This window comes from Passer domesticus, chromosome 6 (assembly GCF_036417665.1).
Source record: "Passer domesticus isolate bPasDom1 chromosome 6, bPasDom1.hap1, whole genome shotgun sequence".
In the NCBI taxonomy this organism is placed as follows: Eukaryota; Metazoa; Chordata; class Aves; order Passeriformes; family Passeridae; genus Passer; species Passer domesticus.
The window spans coordinates 30,509,915-30,527,312 of NC_087479.1; the positions used below are offsets into that span (position 1 = coordinate 30,509,915).

A 17,398-nucleotide genomic window follows, 5' to 3' on the forward strand; every position below is an offset into this window, starting at 1 on the left:
AAAGAGTAGGGAAATTCTGGATGTGGCTTTTCCTATTTATGTATACACTGCATTTGGCTAAATGTTTTGCATGGTTAGTTGAGTTAGTGTTTTCCCCCTTTTTACCTGTTAATGAAAAAGAAATTTAATGCTACATGGGAAGAGTTTCCCAAAGGTTTAATAACCCTTTCAAAAACCTTTAAAGTGAAGCAGCAGGCGAAATCACCATCAAGTTAAAGCCTTTGTTAGTGACAACAGTCATCACCACATGGAGAACAGTTTTATCCCATAACCTCATGTTAGGAAACCACAACTCCCTTGTATGCTGAGGAAATGCATATTAGAAAGTGGAATGATTAACATGGTACCAGTTGTTGTGTAAAGTGTTACATATTCTAAATGCTTTAATAGAAATGTAGAAAAGGTATTGTTATAAAAATCATATGTTTCACTGGGAGCATATCTGGTGCATTCTTAAACAAAAGTAATAATATTTTAATATTTTCTGGCGGTATGGTACCACGCCACATTAGCAGCATATTGTGAATAGTCAAAGCAAATGAATGGATACAATGAGTTTTACAGCTCGCCTTCCAGAAGTAAAAGCAATGCATACACCAAGGAGTTGTGGGTAGCAAGAAAATGAGATTGTCCTGCTGATTGGATGCAGACAAGCAATGAGTAATTCAAGAGCTCACAGTCAAACAAACTGCTTGTGGCACTACTACTTGTACCCAATTACCAATTCAGAGAGAAAATAAAAAGCAGTTTCAGTAGAGTCAGGGTGGGAAATCTCCAATTAGCACCAATTAGCGAAGTTGCTTCCTACAGCGGAATTCTGGGGACATAAGAAAAAAAAAATAATCTCCCAGAATGCCTGGTTGAAGCATTTATTTACCAGGTGATGGGACTCCTGAAGAATAACTTGATGAGGATTTGCGCCTGTGGGACTTGAATACAGATACTACTTGGAACTTGCCTGCTCGATTTGACTGGTCAATCATAGGCTGTACTATTCTTCTTCTGGCATTAATAAACCTGCAACAGAATACAAAGAATAGAAGTCCTTTCATCAGCTTGCTTCTCTGTTTTGAGAACACCTCTGCTTTAAAAGTGACAGGATTTTAGCGTGCTGTGGAAATGTGTTTTGCTTCACGTTGCTTTTTAAAAAGAGTATAATTTCACTTTAAAGGATTTTCCTCTAAGTGCTCAGAAATTGTAACTGGTAACACGCTTATCTTACTAGCCAGCTTAAAGCTGGATTTGCCAGAAGGCTTTGAACAAGTAAATGCGACCGAAAACTTGTGTTAAAAGACAATTGTTTCTTTAACTTCTTCTAAGTGGCTCAGATCGTGGTTAAAGTTCACAGGCTGGGAGACTTTCGTTTCCCCTTTCCATCTTAGGGATCCAGCTCTCCTTGCAGCTGGCCATAAATGAGGACCAGGCTTTGCCACTCCGTGCTTTCACAAGGTATCGTTAGGTCAGCAAAGCCATCAATTAGGCTGTCTGAAGTTTTATCACCAGCGCAGCAGCAATAAGTGCCGGCCCAGAAAGACTTCTGCTCTTCTACAACTCCTGCAGTTGGAGCCTGTAAAGGCAAGGGTCGTTTGGAGGTCAGTGCCAGCTGGGGGCCACCTCTGTGTCCAAGCGGGGACACCCCGTGCAAGGCGACCGCCTGCCTGCCCTCAACTCAGGCACCTTTCAACTCGTTAGAAACCCGCACTCACAGGTACATGTGGTTAATATTAGGCCCAAAATAACCTTTTTTTTTTAATCTCAAACTGGGGTGGTTGCCGAGGCTTTTGAGCACTGGTAAAGGCAGTTAGTTGGCTGCGGAGCCTGGATTTAATTTTGCTAGTAATCCAAAAATAAGTGCTTGCATATTTCTTATTAGCTAATGCGCAGCAATCCACATCAGCACAAGCTAAGCTAAATTAATTTCCTTAAAATAATTTCAAAACTTGCCTATTCACAAAATATCTTTGAAAACAGGGCAATTTTCTATCACTCGGGAGCCACACTTGTTTTTGTCCCTTCTCTTTGTGTTTGAGAACACTTTGGAGCCTTCGTGCAGGTTTTGTGTGCTATTTCACAGCTCAGGCTTTCGCCTGGTGACCCTTAAGGAGTGCTAATGAAGTCGAATACTAGCGTTTAATCCTCTTCAGAAATACTAACATGCCCATCATCCAAAACAGCCTCCAATAATTGCCATTGGGCCCGATCCAACGCCTAGCAAAGTCTTTCAGTCAGTTAACTGAAAACTAAGTTCATCTGCTCATTTAGTAAATTGCTAGCCTTTATATAGCATCAACTCTGCAAGGCCTTTTGTCATGTTTCCCTCACTCCCTCCCACCCTCTGGTTAAATTCCTTCGCAGATAATAAAGGACGGTGGCACACCTTCGATTGCATCTCCTGTAATCACAGTGGTGGAAATTTCATTAGACAGATGCATAAATGCTACAAGTAACACTAAAGGGCTCTTTTGCATCTTTCTGTTTACATCCAAAAGACATTCTTTATTCTTTCGGAAAAGTACCATTCAGTTGTCAGAAATGTCATCCTGCCTCAGAATTAGTCATGACTTCAGCTATTAAAATAAAAACTCAGACACAGTCAATATATTTGTTTATTTCCTTCTGACTGTGGCACAGTGAAGGCATCACTGCCAGTTCTGTGATTTTTGAAGTGTGTTTCCGTCCTCAGAGACAAAGGTCCCCGATAGGACTTATTTGCTGAGTTACTTTCCAGTAATGTTGCTGTGCTGACCAAATGGAGCCTGACCTGAACCTCCTCCATCCAGCACGCCTTTTATCAGCTAAAGTTAAGGCCAATAGAGATTAACAGGAAAGCCTGATAAGACTGTTTTCTCTTCTCCTACGAGCTTCTAATGGTGTATACAGATGGCAAGGTTTTAAAGAATGCAATGAACACTTATTTAGGCCTGTAAAAAATCACAGAAACACCCCCCCACACACGCACACACTTTCCATCTTACTAACCCCTTTTCTTCAGTCAGGCCAGTCTTCAGGAAAACCAAATTGCTCTTTCGTTGTTTTTTTTTTTTTTTTTATTTAAACCCCAACCACTTTTATTATTTACATCTGGTGGTCCCCTTATTTATGTCCCTCTTCACTTCCCTGCATACACACCCCTGCTCACAGGGCTGCGAAGCATTATGGGCCTTGGCTCTCAGCAGGAGAACTCCACACTGTCTTCAAACAAATAATTAAGGGGAAGGTTAAAGGTTCACCCAGAGGTCATATGTTTGGATACTCCTCAGAAAGTTTACATTAGTAAGAAATGGGTGCCCTCTGAAGTGTTCTTTCAATGGGCTCGCACAACAAGGCAGAGCATTAAGAAAATTCTACATCCTTAAGGGTTTCAGGTAACATCTGCTTTACCTCTGAGCACAGAGATTGGGGTACTGTGCTCCAAGCTTACATATTCGACAGACCAAACCTTTGGGACGGGTGTTAAAAACCCCATCTTGCCCAGCCATTCACTCTCGGAAGAGTGTGGCCTTATGTGAAAAAAACCCAGTCTTTCACTGCAAACTCTACCTAGAGGCAATTCACTAGTTGTTTTGGAAATGGGAGTTCAAGCCCTAAAAGTGAGTACTCCATATTTGTTTTCCTAAAAAAAAAAAAAACCAACAAAAAACCAAACCAAAACAAAACAAAAAAACCCCAACCAAACAAACAATTTCTCCAGTTAAAACTTGTGAGAAATAGCTCTTGGGCTTGATTTCTGCTTTCATTATTTCTCCATTTTTCTTTTGCATATCTGCATAACAGCAGGTGCAAGCAATGTCCTCTAGACCAGCAACAACTTAATCTAGAGAGAAGATACATCGATGTATACTTGAAAAGATATAGGAGAACAGGATTGGCTTTAGGCATCCAGGTAATTTTGAAATTCCATTTCTGTGGCTCCTCTGAAAAATCTTGTTCATAAACAGCATCAGTTATACCCACCAGTGGGTATGTCTGAAAAATGACACATGAAATTATTTATATTTGCAAGATTGCAGGTGCAAAACAGACATACATTTCAGGTGAAGCTAACAATCCAATCCTAGTTTCACTAGCAGTAGCTACATCATGTAATGCATCAGCACAATTGGTAGACAAGGGCATAGAATGCAGCGTTTGTGCATTATTATTTATTCCTTATACTGCCCCATAAATATGCACAGTGCATAATAGAGACGTAGAAAACAGAGCCCCTGCCCAAGCCTTTACGTTTTTTGAGGGTTGTTTTTGAATCCCTCGGAGAGTCATATCCAGGGCCAAAGTAAAGCAAAATACAGCCTTTTGCACAGCACTTCAGTTTGTGCTGCAGAAACACTGATGTTATTTAGGCACAAACGTCTTCAAAAGGCATTAAGAGACAGGTGAAAAAAGAGAACACCAATGCCACTGTTTTCAATATTATTTGGAACCCTATAAAAGAAGAATTCACAGCTCTGCTCCTGACACTAATTGCTTACCTTGTTCATACCCTTCACCCAGAGGCCAAAGATTGAATGGCCTGAAAAGATGAGTAAAATCTATCAAAAAGACATGGACTTCTTTGTTTCTCTGCTCTTAATAGTAATTCCTATTATTTGGATGATAGCAGCAGTTAGAGGACCCAATGAAGCTCAATATTACTTCACCCCATGCTTCACAAGCACACTGTCCAAGAGAACTCAGTCTGAACAGATTTCCAGGCAAAGCCTGGGGGAGAGGAGAGACGCCTTCTCCCTGTTTGCAGAGGGGAACAGAGACAGAAGGAGATTAAGTGACAAGGCCAAAGTCATACAAGAGATCTTTGGCAGAGCCACACACCCAACATAGATTTCCTCAGTCCTCTTTCAGCGCTCCTACAATCTGCTATCCATATGCTATCTTTCCTTTGTTCCCCCAGCTTCACAGTCAGGCACACTGGCAGGGGACTGCAAAGAGAGCTCACATTGCCACTGTTTGTGCCTTACCTGCTGCGTAGATAAAGAGGGGTCATCAGCCTCCAGGGCTGTGAGGCAATACCTTCACAAACTCTACATTCATATGGTATTTGGTCCTCATTCCAGAATGATAAATGAGGTGTGTAATGCTGAGAAATACATGTCATTGACATAGCAGGCTCAATAAAAAACTCACTCCCAGCATTTTGCAAATGACAGATTACCAACCTTGCTTATTCATACAATAGCCATTTGAATCAAAAGGTTTTTTGCATCTTGTATTTTTTCTTTAATTGCTAGCTAAAGCAGCCACATCTCTTCCCTATAGGCAGAGTCTGTCTTTCTCACACAAGTAGTTCTGGTTACTTTTGCGGGACAGTTCATGAAAGCACAAATAAGCAAGATCTGACTCAAAATGTACAACAACATGGACTTTTAAAGGAAGTGATTTCACTTTTATCTGCTTACAGCAAAACCCAGTAGAGCAATAAAGGTGCACTAGTGAATATGCAATCTAGTCTGGTGATTTGGTAGCACTAGTCCTAATTGGTTCCTACCATTGATAATTAGCATGACAATATAATCTAAATATATGCATTTAATCACATCTCTTCAAACAGAGACTTGGTTTTCTTTGTCCAAAATAAATATGCATTCTGTACTTTATAGGAAGCCCTGTAATTAATCTTCTTGATATATTTATCATATTTTATCTCAAGTAATATCAAATGACATTAAATTCCAATTTGCATAATATATTTTATTCTTATAATAAAATAATGTTCTGATAAAATCACAGAGACATTTCTGGAAAGTGCAAAGGGAGTAAATAGCAAATAGTGATCTCTTAATCTGCTTCTTCAAATCTGGCACACTCAAAAATAATTTTGTTTCTACTGTCTTTTTTATATATAGTGTACATACATTTTGAAACACCATGACCACATCATAACTGAATCTGCTTAAGATCAGTTCTTGAAATGAACTGTTAGTGACTGTACTGATCGGCAATCAGAATCAGAAATCTTCAGCTTTACTTTATGGCTATCATGGAAAATTCACTGTAAGTGTGTAAGGTCACAACACGTCTTGTTTCAGAAGGATGAAGTACATGAATGCTCAGGAAACTATAACTCGTTCCCAACTGGGGGCCTCATCTGAACTCAAGCAGAGAGTGCTATTTACCTCCCATCACTTGTCTGTATGTCTAATATCTTCTCTGAGATGAACTGATGCCAAACTGAACCATTCCCACCCTGGCAGCGTAGACTGCTCCCCATGAGAAACTGAGGAACAACATGGAGCCACCATGTACAACGCAAAACTTCAGTGTCAGTCTTCAATCTGGATTTCCACTTAAAATATCTATCCCAGAAAATGAGGTGCTAAAATATTGAATTTATTTAACAAACCAGCCACTGCATAAATCGGTTCTCAATTCTTTATGTGAAAACCAGAGAAATAAACAAATTTGTGAGATGAATTCACAATCAGTTCTTTAAGAGGATTAATGACAAAAAAAAGTTTTGACTCAATTTTAGCCCAAGACGCTTTTGCTCTTAGACTTGAAAAGGACAGAAGTACTGAATGAACACTGTCACAGACTTAGTCGCAGACATAATAAAAATACAAGTAATGACAATAGCAACACTAATTTGGGGCTAGAATTGTTTGCTGCCATCTGAATAAAAGAAATTATTTTTAAAAAATTTTTAGGTGCCCAGGGGAACATTCTTGCAAGATTTTTCAGAAACCTGCCAAGTGCAGATGAGAAGCTCAACTCTTATTAAATCTCCATAAATGGGAGCTGAGCTTGAAGAATAAATGGGGTCTAAGCACCTGCTTCAATGTTTTTGCTGAGTAAGAGTCTAAGAATGCATTCTAAAAAGTAATCCAAATGTTTTCACCTTGGATGGGGAAATAAATCCTTGCCTAAATGATATTTCAGTATTTGGACTATGCACATGTCAGTGTTTAGCTCAAGCGCATATGCTACACTGATCCCTTGCTGCCCAAGAACGCCCTAATTTTGAAGTGAAAATAACCAATGAAAGAGTCACAAAATATGTTTTCCTAAGTACCCTAGAAAATTACTTCTTTGCCAAGCTGAAAATATAATTTTAAAAGTTGTGAGCTGCTCAGAACAGTCTGAAAGAATGTATTAGAAAAGACTAATTTGCAGAAACACTTTTATCAATTTCTACCCCCTGCCTTTACAGCGGTCTTTGTCTATAACCTAAACTTTAATCTGAGCAAGTAAAATCTATTTGTCTTAGTTTATTTAACTTCTCCCTCCACTATGTATTCTAAATTGACAGAATTAGGTTTAGGCAGTATGTGTATGTACAAAAATAGTTGAAAAAGCCCTTGTTTATGCTTCACTGAATCTATGCCACACCTGGTTACCAACTGATATTTGCTGCATTCCTTATAGGAAATTAAAAAAGCTGACTTAGTCACCTGGAAATGAGCCATCTAAATAAGGCTTCCCTAAGTCATGAATATTAAGAAATGGAGTCAGTTATGCAATTACTTTTGAGAGGATGCAGGAGGGACAGGCAGGTTTATTCCCTGGCAAAGCCTCACCTAGTTTTGGACAGCCGTGTTAGAGAAGGGGGTCATAAGGACTTTTTACACCGGCTTTCTAAAGCTTATTCAGACACCTCACATCTGTCAAAGGTGTGATTCAAAGGACCTAAGTCATCATCTACGTTTGGTGAAGACTCCAGAAGATGAAAGAGAACAATTTAGCTGGGTGCCTGAGGCAGCCTGAGGTGGGTGCTAACCATCCCAAAGACTTCTGCTGCATCTTCCATGTTTATGTTCGACTTCCTAAAAATACGTCTTGCCATTTGGAGCTGCCAATTGTTGGAAATCATGATTTTGCTCGTCCTGTAACTGTGAGACTGTCCTAAAAAAATCAGAAATTTAAACAGCACTCTTCCCAGTGTTTACTTTGCGAGTTTTTCAGTCATTGCGCCACATTTTAAAAACGCTCTTCTCAGCCACAAGATCTAGAAACTTACTTGGTAAGATTCTCACATAACCATTGTCTCCTGGAGCTGGGACCTCGAATTAACATGAAATAACTTGAGCCTTGCGATAAAATCATGAGAATTGGCAAGACGCGCATCTATTCACCTCAGAGGAAAATCCACCTCGTTCAACGTGTAACTCTCGGTTACCAGATTACTCCTTGGCAGCGCGGAGGAGCCATTTGGCTCCGCCGAGGAAAGCCGTGGTGGCTGTCCCGGGGAGCACCCGCACCGCAGCACAAGCCGGGGGAGCCGCCCCGGGACAGGGGTCTGTGTGCGGAGCCTGCCCCGGGACAGGGGTCTGTGTGCGGGGCCTGCCCCGGGGCAGGGGTCTGTGTGCGGGGCCTGCCCCGGGACAGGGGTCTGTGTGCGGGGCCTGCCCCGGGACAGGGGTCTGTGTGCGGGGCCTGCCCGGCAGGGAAGGAAAGGCTCCAGCCGCGGATGGGGCTCCCCACCACGCCGGCACCCCGCAGCACCGCCGGCCCGCGCCCGCAGCGCTCACAGCTCCGCAGCCCTCACAGACCCGCGCCAAGGCCGCATCCAGCCGTTCCATGGGGTCGGCAGCAGCAGCGCTAGCCAGGGAAGAACCATGGCTCCCGGCCGCAGAACTGGGCTGGCCTCGAGGTCCAGCCTGGGTGGCCCCAGGGGAGGCCTCCCGCTGTGCAGCAGGGCGCCATGAGGTGGGGCCAGAGCTCCGCTGCCGGCCGGGGGTGCCGCTGCCCCCGCGGAGCCGGGCCGCGCCATGGCCCGGCCCGCCCGTGCTCGCGGCCGGCGCGGTGTGCCTGGGGAGCGCCGCTGCACGCACCCCACCGCCCCGGCGGGCACGGGTTTCCTCAGGAGCTCCCAGCAAACCTCCACCTAATCGGAACAGTATCGTTCCTTATTCCCCCTTGGCTCCTGGTGGGAAACAAGCGCCCTTTGGTGCATGCCACCTGAAACCGCAGAACACACGCCCGACGAGGCTGTTCCTCTTTTGACAGCGCCATCAGGTTGCTCATATATGTTTTTTTTTTACCACGCACCGTAAAAATGATCTTTTAAAGATACTTGAAAGGAAGGGAGGAGACAAACAGACATACTTCCTTAGCTATTCATATCTTACAGATAAAATGTAAAGTCAATAGACACAAGCATAGCATTTAACCTCATCCTGTACTTGATTTATTGCAGATGGGAATCAACTAGAAACTGAATCACTTTGAAATTTTTACTACTGACGTTAAAATTCCGTGTTTGTATACATATGTCTTGTGGAGATGCTAAATACAATTTCAGCTAATTTGGCATGCACTTTGATTTGCTAGCATTTAGAAACTCATGTTAAAGGTAGAAAACAAATCTCCTCTAAAATCTTAAGTAACTCATGCATTTAAAGATGTGTTAATTTGTCATCTTAAACTCCTAGGAAAAGATTTTCAAAACTAATTAGACTCCAACAGTCTTGAGAATGCAATCAGGATTTGAGGGACCTCACTTTAGGTAACTTAAGAAAAACCCAAAGTGTAGTTTTTGAATAATATCACATTCAAATACTTTACACCTATTTTAAACTGTTCAATATTTAACATATTAATTTTTGAAAATCAACTCTATATTGACTGAAAAGGAGAGTTGTCAACAAATTTAACATCTGTTTAACTTCCCTGATCAAATAAGATTAAGGCACTAATTCTCCCTTTTGCATCTCAGTGGAAACTACCTAAGTAGCAACTTGCCAAAAATGCATAAAGGTGTTTATGCAATTATGTAGTGGGTATGTTTGAAGAGATCAAGGTGCACTCACATGTCCTGTGCTATGGGTATCTCTGATTAGCTTGTCATCTACTCTGAAGAAGATGTAGCCCAACTCTCCTATACTATGTAACAGGCCAGCTGTTAGCTGTCTGTCAAGCACCTAAAGTGGACAAGTAGTCCAGGAGCAAAAATGTCACTCCTTTGATCTGGCAAGGAGCAGCTGCTGATTTATAGAGTAGGACTTTGTTCTTCCGTTCTATTTTACTTTCTTTCCTAAGGCAGAACCACAAAATCCAGCAGAAAAAAAAAAAGTGCCATTCTCTGCAACATCAACAAGCTCTGACAACTGCAACAGGGTTTTTCTTGGCCCTAACAAAGCTCTCAGGCATCTCCTTTGACGCTCACCTTTTTTTTCCTTCTTCTTTTTGCAATGCGGTAGTTATTGTTTAATTCAGCTTCTGTAAATGGAATGGACTGTGGCCAGCAAGCCTGGGGCATAAACACACCTGTATGAAAGAAGCCTTATTGTAGCAACCATCTACAACCAACCTGCACATGCACTACCAGTTCGTGAGTTCAGAAGGAATGTTCCATTTTCCCTAACAGTAAATTTTGCCTTAAGATAACTATTTTTTGTACCCACTGTCCTGTCTTGACCACGAAGCTTATACACTTTTTCATTGTTATTAAAATCTGAAGGAAAAAAAACAAACCGTGTGTTTTTCTACCTGTCAACCAGGGAATGTCAAGAAATTGGATCCAAAGAGCCCACTTAAAAAAAAAAAAACACAGCCAAAATATATTTATTGAAACACTACTAAAAGTTCGAAAACTAGGATCCTGAAGATGTCTGTTCTGTTTCAGACATAGTGATGCGCTTGCAAGCACCTCCAGCTTATACTGCTGCAGTCTCCTCAAAAAAAGCATTTGGTGGAACAAGAACTCAGTAAGAAATAGCATTTGATGCAACTAACCAGACTGCAGCACTGCCTGCCCAGAGTCAATGCTCCATTCGTTCTTTTAGAAGGTGCTGATCAGATTCTGTGAGGTGATTTGTTACTACACAAGTAAAGTCCTGCCTCACCCCTTGGTATAGCAAGAGGGTTTTCCTTTATTTTCCTTATGATCTGTTTTCAAGTTTGTTAGCTAAAAACCCAAACCTACAGAGCACAGTAAAAGGCTGCAGTATAACGCTGCTGAAGAGGAGAGAAGCTGTTTGACCCTGCTTTGTGTCCACACACATGCTGTGTTCACGTTTCTTTATACTGTAACTTTAAAAACAGATGAAAAAGGGTTGGAAAAAAAAAAGATGGGACGAGGTGAGGGTGGTGGGGGCGACATCATGACTACAAGATCTTTTGCATATATGTTAGCTTGTGCAAATAAATAAGAACTATTACAGCCAGAGCCCTAAGGGAGGCAGGAAAATGATGATGTACAGGATAGTATAAAATGATATATTAAAAACTGTGCTGTCAGTGGAACAATAGAATATTAAGCAAAAGTCCATAATAATTGGCAGATATTTAGCTGTAGACATCTTTCTTTGGTTGGTGGGTACTAAAGTATACGTGAGAGGAAAGAGAACTAGTTAGGCAATTAGAAGTAATGGGCATAAATAATACACTATGTATAAATACATCTCCCCCTTTCCCAAGTTATAGCTCTTATCCAGATACACCTAATAACCTCTCAGTAATATCTACATGCTGATATCCCTTGTGTTTTGCTCTTTGTACTGTCTGGGTACTGGAGATTCTGCTTATGTAAATCTCTCTTCCTGTAGATGCAGATGTTAAATATTTTCCCTTCAATTTTTACAATACGAGTGGCAAGACTTCATCAAACCAGAGGGTCTAATGTCTTAGTAGTTAAAAATGTGTCAACAGCATACACACCATGAGACTGCAGCCTGCCATGTTATGGAATACATGCTTCACAGTGATGAGCTAGTAGTAGAACAAGTGTGGGACAAGTATATTAAGTATGTTAAAATTAAGAGGTAAATATACAGTCTCATACTGGTGAAACTTTTGCTATCTCTCCTCCCATCTTGTGTCCTCTGTATTCCACATGAATCAGGGGGAAATGTTCTGAAAATATTTTTAAGAGTTTGTTACATATGAGCATGTTTCATGGATGCTTGTGTCTTACTTGTAAGCCAAATGGTTTGGGATGGAAAAACCGAAAAACTCTGTGGAGCTGTGTCCTCAGCCTATCACTCCGTATTCCAGGCTGTCGTATTTTCTGACCCTCATCTCTCCAGGGCTCAGGCTTGCTCCCTAGCCTGCCTTGTTGGCTCCCCAGAGATAATTGCAAAGTACAGCTTGCAAGTCAGTGATAAATCTTGCTGGTGCTCTGCAAGGGTCCTAGATGGTGAGATATGCTGTGACTGAGGACATATATGTGGATGTTACACCATTTCTTGTCTCTCTGCTCTTTTGAACAAGCTTCTGTCTTCCGAACAAGCAAGGACTGAAACCTTGAGTGTTTGCTCTTTCTAAAACATTTGAAGGGCTGGGCTCTCCTGATTTCAGTACTCAGCTGGCTTATGAGCAGAGCAGAGTATTGGAGAAGCTGTGCTCAAGTGCACCATGTTTCAGTTGTTGGCTTTCTCAGCTAAGAAGAGCTCTTCTAATGTATTTTTCTTTCTTTTATTAAAGGATGGGTAGCTGGAGATTTTTTTTTTCATGCAGTCATTGCCACTTAAGTAGCTAATTTGAAAATTAAATCCTACCACAGAAAGAAACTTGAAATGCATTTCTTCAGTCAAAACTGGCTAGTTCTGTACTGTGTTCCACTAGCTCATTTTTTGCATACAATTGAGATATTTGTCATGAAATTAAACCCAATCTATATAACTTATCTAATATTTACCTTTCTTTCTTTATGAGAGCAGTTTGGAAACTGTGTGTGATCTTACATAATTTTAATAACTGGTTGCTGATGGATTTCAATATTAGCTCTGACTGTTCTGACTGATAGGATGTTGAGGTTTAATTTTCAGAATTTCACTAATTGCTCCTACACTACATAGGGGTAAAGGCATCCAAGAATATGTGTATAAACCTGCATTTAAGCCCACAAAACTGGTAATGGCAGGGACATGTCCATCAATGTTTGTCCCTTCATCCTGGTCAAGTAAAGCACTCAGATGTATAAGGCAAATTTCAAAATTATCAAGTTCTGTTATCAAAATCATCAAAGGCTCTGAAAAGCTCATCCCAAATGTTCAGTGAATTTCTGAGTTAGAAGGCAATACTAGCAAATGGGTGTTGACGTTAATGCCTAAATTGTAGGTGATCTGCTCTCAAGGAATTTTCTGTCTCTGGTTAGATGTTCCAGGAATCACCAGAAGGTGGACTTAGATACCTAACTACATTTTTTTGATTAAAAAAAAAAAAAGCCTTCACTTAACCCTGAAAATACCTAAGCTCTTTAGGCATGTAGATGTCTACTTTTTAAGATCCCATCCCACCATCATTTTTGCTGTCTTGTATTTGTGTTTCCTAACAGCCAGTTCTTTCTGCAGTAACCATGCTCAGTCTCTGAGTCAGACACTTATGTCCCGTCAGGATACCTATGACAGACACCTTCCTAAGACAGACATCTTAGGACAGGCCTTTTTGCCTTTATAATAACAGAGATAAATATCTCTCCTTTTTAGCTGACACCATTATTATTTGACTTTTTATCTGGAAAGAAGGAGATCAAGTTTTACCTCCCTATCCTGCTTGGTTTGGAACACAGACATGAGCATGGCTCCATCATATTCTAAAAGAGTATCTGAATCACCCACAGAGTCAGTACAGTAAACAAAGCCCTTTCAGTTCATGTTCTGAAGATGTTCCACCCAAATTAAGCAATTTTACACCCATAATTAACCAGCACTTAACTTTCACACATCTGAAATTGGAGTCTTAACCAAGAGGCTGTACAGTCAAGCCCATATTCTTAATTAATTTTGTTCTCGTGACTAGTCGTTACGTACACAAAAGAACTGGAAATCAGAAGAACAAGAAAGGCATGATAGTGAAGAAGAGTAAAGATGGAGCATTATGTTCAATAGCCCATTGACTGAGAAACTCAACTCAATTGGAACAGTTAAGACATTGATTTAAATCAAGACAAAGAGAAGTCCTGCAAACATATATTCTATTTAACAAGTGAATTTTCTAGCCATTGAGCCATTGGGGATAGTACTCCCTCTACCCCATTTGACTCTTTTGTGTAAAGCTTGGTATGGCTGATGTATGACAAGAACTTTGGCTGAGTTTGGCCCTTGGGGAAGTTTGGCCCTTGAGGCAAGGCTGATCTTGTGTTGAAAGTTGCATTGCTGTGGAACAGGTTACTGCCTATCTGTCATTGTATATGTATTTGTGTTCCTACTCTGTCCTGGAGGTCCTTTATATAATAAAATAACCATGGACAGAGCAATATCTCACTTTATGGTACTGCTAGGGTTACAGTTCCAAATTTCTCAATTATATCCCATTCTAAGCAGTGGAAAAAAGTGTGTGTAGACCAAAAGTTCTTAAGCTTCTTGGGACTAGATAATAACTAGATGATGCTGGTAAATTCAGAGGTTGCAAAAGCTAAAGATTAACTTAAATTAAAGATTGCAGGGTTTGTGCTTGACACTCATATGCAACGCAAATGTGATATATATCTAACAGATACATATATATTTATGAGGAAATATTTTGTAAAATATGCTACACAGGTCTTTTATTGTGGCTTAATTAGTTCATAAGCCAGTATTATAATAACTCTTTCATAAGAAGTTCAAGCCAAGTTTTACAGTGTCTTTAACCAACCATTGAAAGAAACACAAAATTTAAGATCAATAGAAATATTATGTAAAACAAACAAGCAACAACAACAAAAAAAGACAGTAAAAAGAGAAAAAATGCACCAAATTCACAGGCAGCATCTTCAAACGAAATAGTTCAGCATCGTACTTTCATGCAGAAGAATTTAAAAATTAATTTGATAAGAAATTAACTATAAATGGAACAAAATCCAAGTTTTTATTTGAATTCATTGTTCAAACTGAAGAAAACTTACAAATTACAAATGCAGACACCCATACAGATTGACTAGTAAGGGAGAATTAAGTTTCCATTTCCTTTTCTTAATTCTTCCCCAGTTGTTATAATCAGTCTTTCCAGTGTGACTATAGTATCATCTACAAATTTTTTAGCATCATTCTAATGAAAAAAGCTATGCTTTATATCTTTATAAATCACATGAAGTTTAGCAGGCCCTAGTAATGCCACATATGTTTTAATCCTAGTAAATTCTAGCCTAAGACAGCATAGCCTGTGGTGTCTCACCTGAGTTCTCTGAGATGTTTCAGTACGTGCATTAGCTCTATGGTCAGTGAAATAAGTAAAAACAAATATAGTGGTCAATAGGAAAAGAAAAAATTAGTGCTCTAAAAGGGTTTTGACAGAAGTCTGAGTTGAAAAATCCAGCTCTAAAATTTTATGAATGTCCCTTAATCAGTTTTTTTGAAATGAGTGGTCCAGTTAGCTGCCTAATTTTTAATGCCTGATAACATGTGTTCCCAGTAACAAAAAAAAAAAAACAACCAAAAAAAAAACCAAAAAAAAAATCTAGAGGACCTTTATTCCTTTAGTTCAAGAAACTAGGGTCTATAAAAGAATAAATATGAAAACATCATAATGTGAAATTCCCCAAATTTCACAGTTCCATATACCTGATTGCTAGGACAAATCTAATGCAAAAGTGTGCAGCTAAGATAGGTGCCTGCACTTAATTTTCAAGTGTAGTAAAAAAAACCAGATAAAAACTGGAAAGAAAATCTTTTGGAGCATGTTTTGCATCCAGACCAAAACCCCCTATTTAATCCTTCTACCAAATTTATTCCAAGTGCTACCAAGATCATGCTCTGTTTTTTTCCAATATAGCACAGACCTATAATAACTGCTTAAGCATGCCATACAGTATTAATCTTCCTCATGAATGCTGTCCCAAACCAGTTTCCATGGAGAGAAATTAAGAGGTATGTACAGGCAACGGAGAAAATATATGGCTAGCCAATGATACAGAAAGGCTCTTTAGATACAGAAAGGATCTTTAGATGGGAGCTATGGTAGAAAGGAAATATTTTTCAACTGAGATTGTTGAACTGAGGGGAGGACAGCACTAGACAAAGTGAGAAAAGAGGAGAATGGGGTTGAAACATACTATGTTGAAATATGTTTCAACATTTTTTTAAAGAAAAGAATTTTGAAATTGATCCAGAAAAGGAGGGAGGAAGGTTGCTGAAGTGCCTAAAGTAGGTGGTGATTTTTTTTGATGTGTGTGTGAAGCATCAGCATTTGATACATTAAGAAGGGATGGTGAGCTGTGACTTAGAGTCCTGGGAGAAGGGGACTACAATTGTCAAGGTGGGAAGAGATGAAGGCAGAAGCAAAAGAGATGTTTTGTTGAAGTGGACATAGAAAAAGGGGTGGACACTGAAGATGTGAGAAAAAGAACACTAGAAACACTACGAAATACATGTGGGTTTGGGGTAGTGGGAATGAATGTGTGAGGAGTATCAAGAAGTAAAACTCATATTTAAGAATGTGTGATAGATTAATGTTGCTCTGGGTTCACTGTCAATTTTGTTTGCCATGTTTAAACCCATATATATAAATAGATACTAAACATGAACTTCATTTAGACAATACTCTGTTTACTGTTAGTTTGTTAGCCAAGCAATCTGCAGTAGCTGCAGCTGTGGCTTGTTCCATCTCATCAGCAATTTTAACTCTAGTAGTCATTAGTATGAAACTTTCCACAGTATTTTAAAGTGATACTTTCCTGTCGGTTCTTGAGTTCTGTTTTGTTTGAATGGGCTATGTATCCTTTAACATCAAAATCATTTTACCTGAGAATCATCACAACACAGCTACACTTTGGAACAGAAGATGTCAATGCAATACTGACAAACCTCTGCAATATTTGTTAAAAAATTGCCCAAACAAACCACAAACCTAAAATGTAGCTTTGAGCAGTTTGTGATTATCTATAATCACTATCTTTCTCCATTATATAGTCCAAAGAACCAAGTCCTGAAACAGCATGCATCTCTGTGAGAGGATGGCCTCTGCATGGCATCAGTTATTTAATCTTCTCTGTGGTAGTGTGCGGAGCATGAAGTAGGCAATAGCTTATGACTGCTTTAGACAGTGCTTGCCTGCCCTATGACTTTTCAAAAGATCCCAGGATGAGGTTAGCATGATAAGGAGCTTGATTTCTCTAAGCAACAGTTATTCAGACTGATGTCACCTATTCATTAACTGGACACCATACAAAAAATATCAAAATAAGGAAAAAAAACTCAACAGTTGGACTTAAGTCTGAAAGGGCTATCACTATCATTACCACCAAGTGCATAAAACCCGAGCTTGATGTTGGCCTACTTGAAATTACTATTTTGCTGTGAAGGGTTGGCAAAGCAGTTTATAAAATGATGGGGTAAAAGTAAGAGAAGTCCCATTAAAAGCTTTTTCTTTTCTTTAAATGAGAGTGAACAGAGTAGGACTGTTTGAGTTTGCACCACTTATTACCTTTGTACATTTATCTTTCTTAACTTCTATTAACTGATTAGATTTCCCTTAGAAGTAAATGTTCATTGATAGATAATTGTATCGTTGTGGCTTCTTATTGGGGAAAAGTATTACATCTGCA

General features: G+C 39.8%; 1 protein-coding gene across 9 annotated transcripts in view; it reads right to left on the minus strand.

Moving 5' to 3' along the window:
* The window catches only part of MEIS2 (Meis homeobox 2), a 173,958-nt gene that overhangs the window by 5,557 nt on the left and 151,003 nt on the right, over positions 1-17,398 (minus strand). For all 9 annotated transcript variants that reach the window (XM_064424114.1, XM_064424120.1, XM_064424118.1 and 6 more), the window contains one exon: positions 959-1,017. In XM_064424114.1, the coding sequence (XP_064280184.1) occupies positions 959-1,017 (59 nt within the window). The remainder of the gene's footprint in view (positions 1-958; positions 1,018-17,398) is intronic.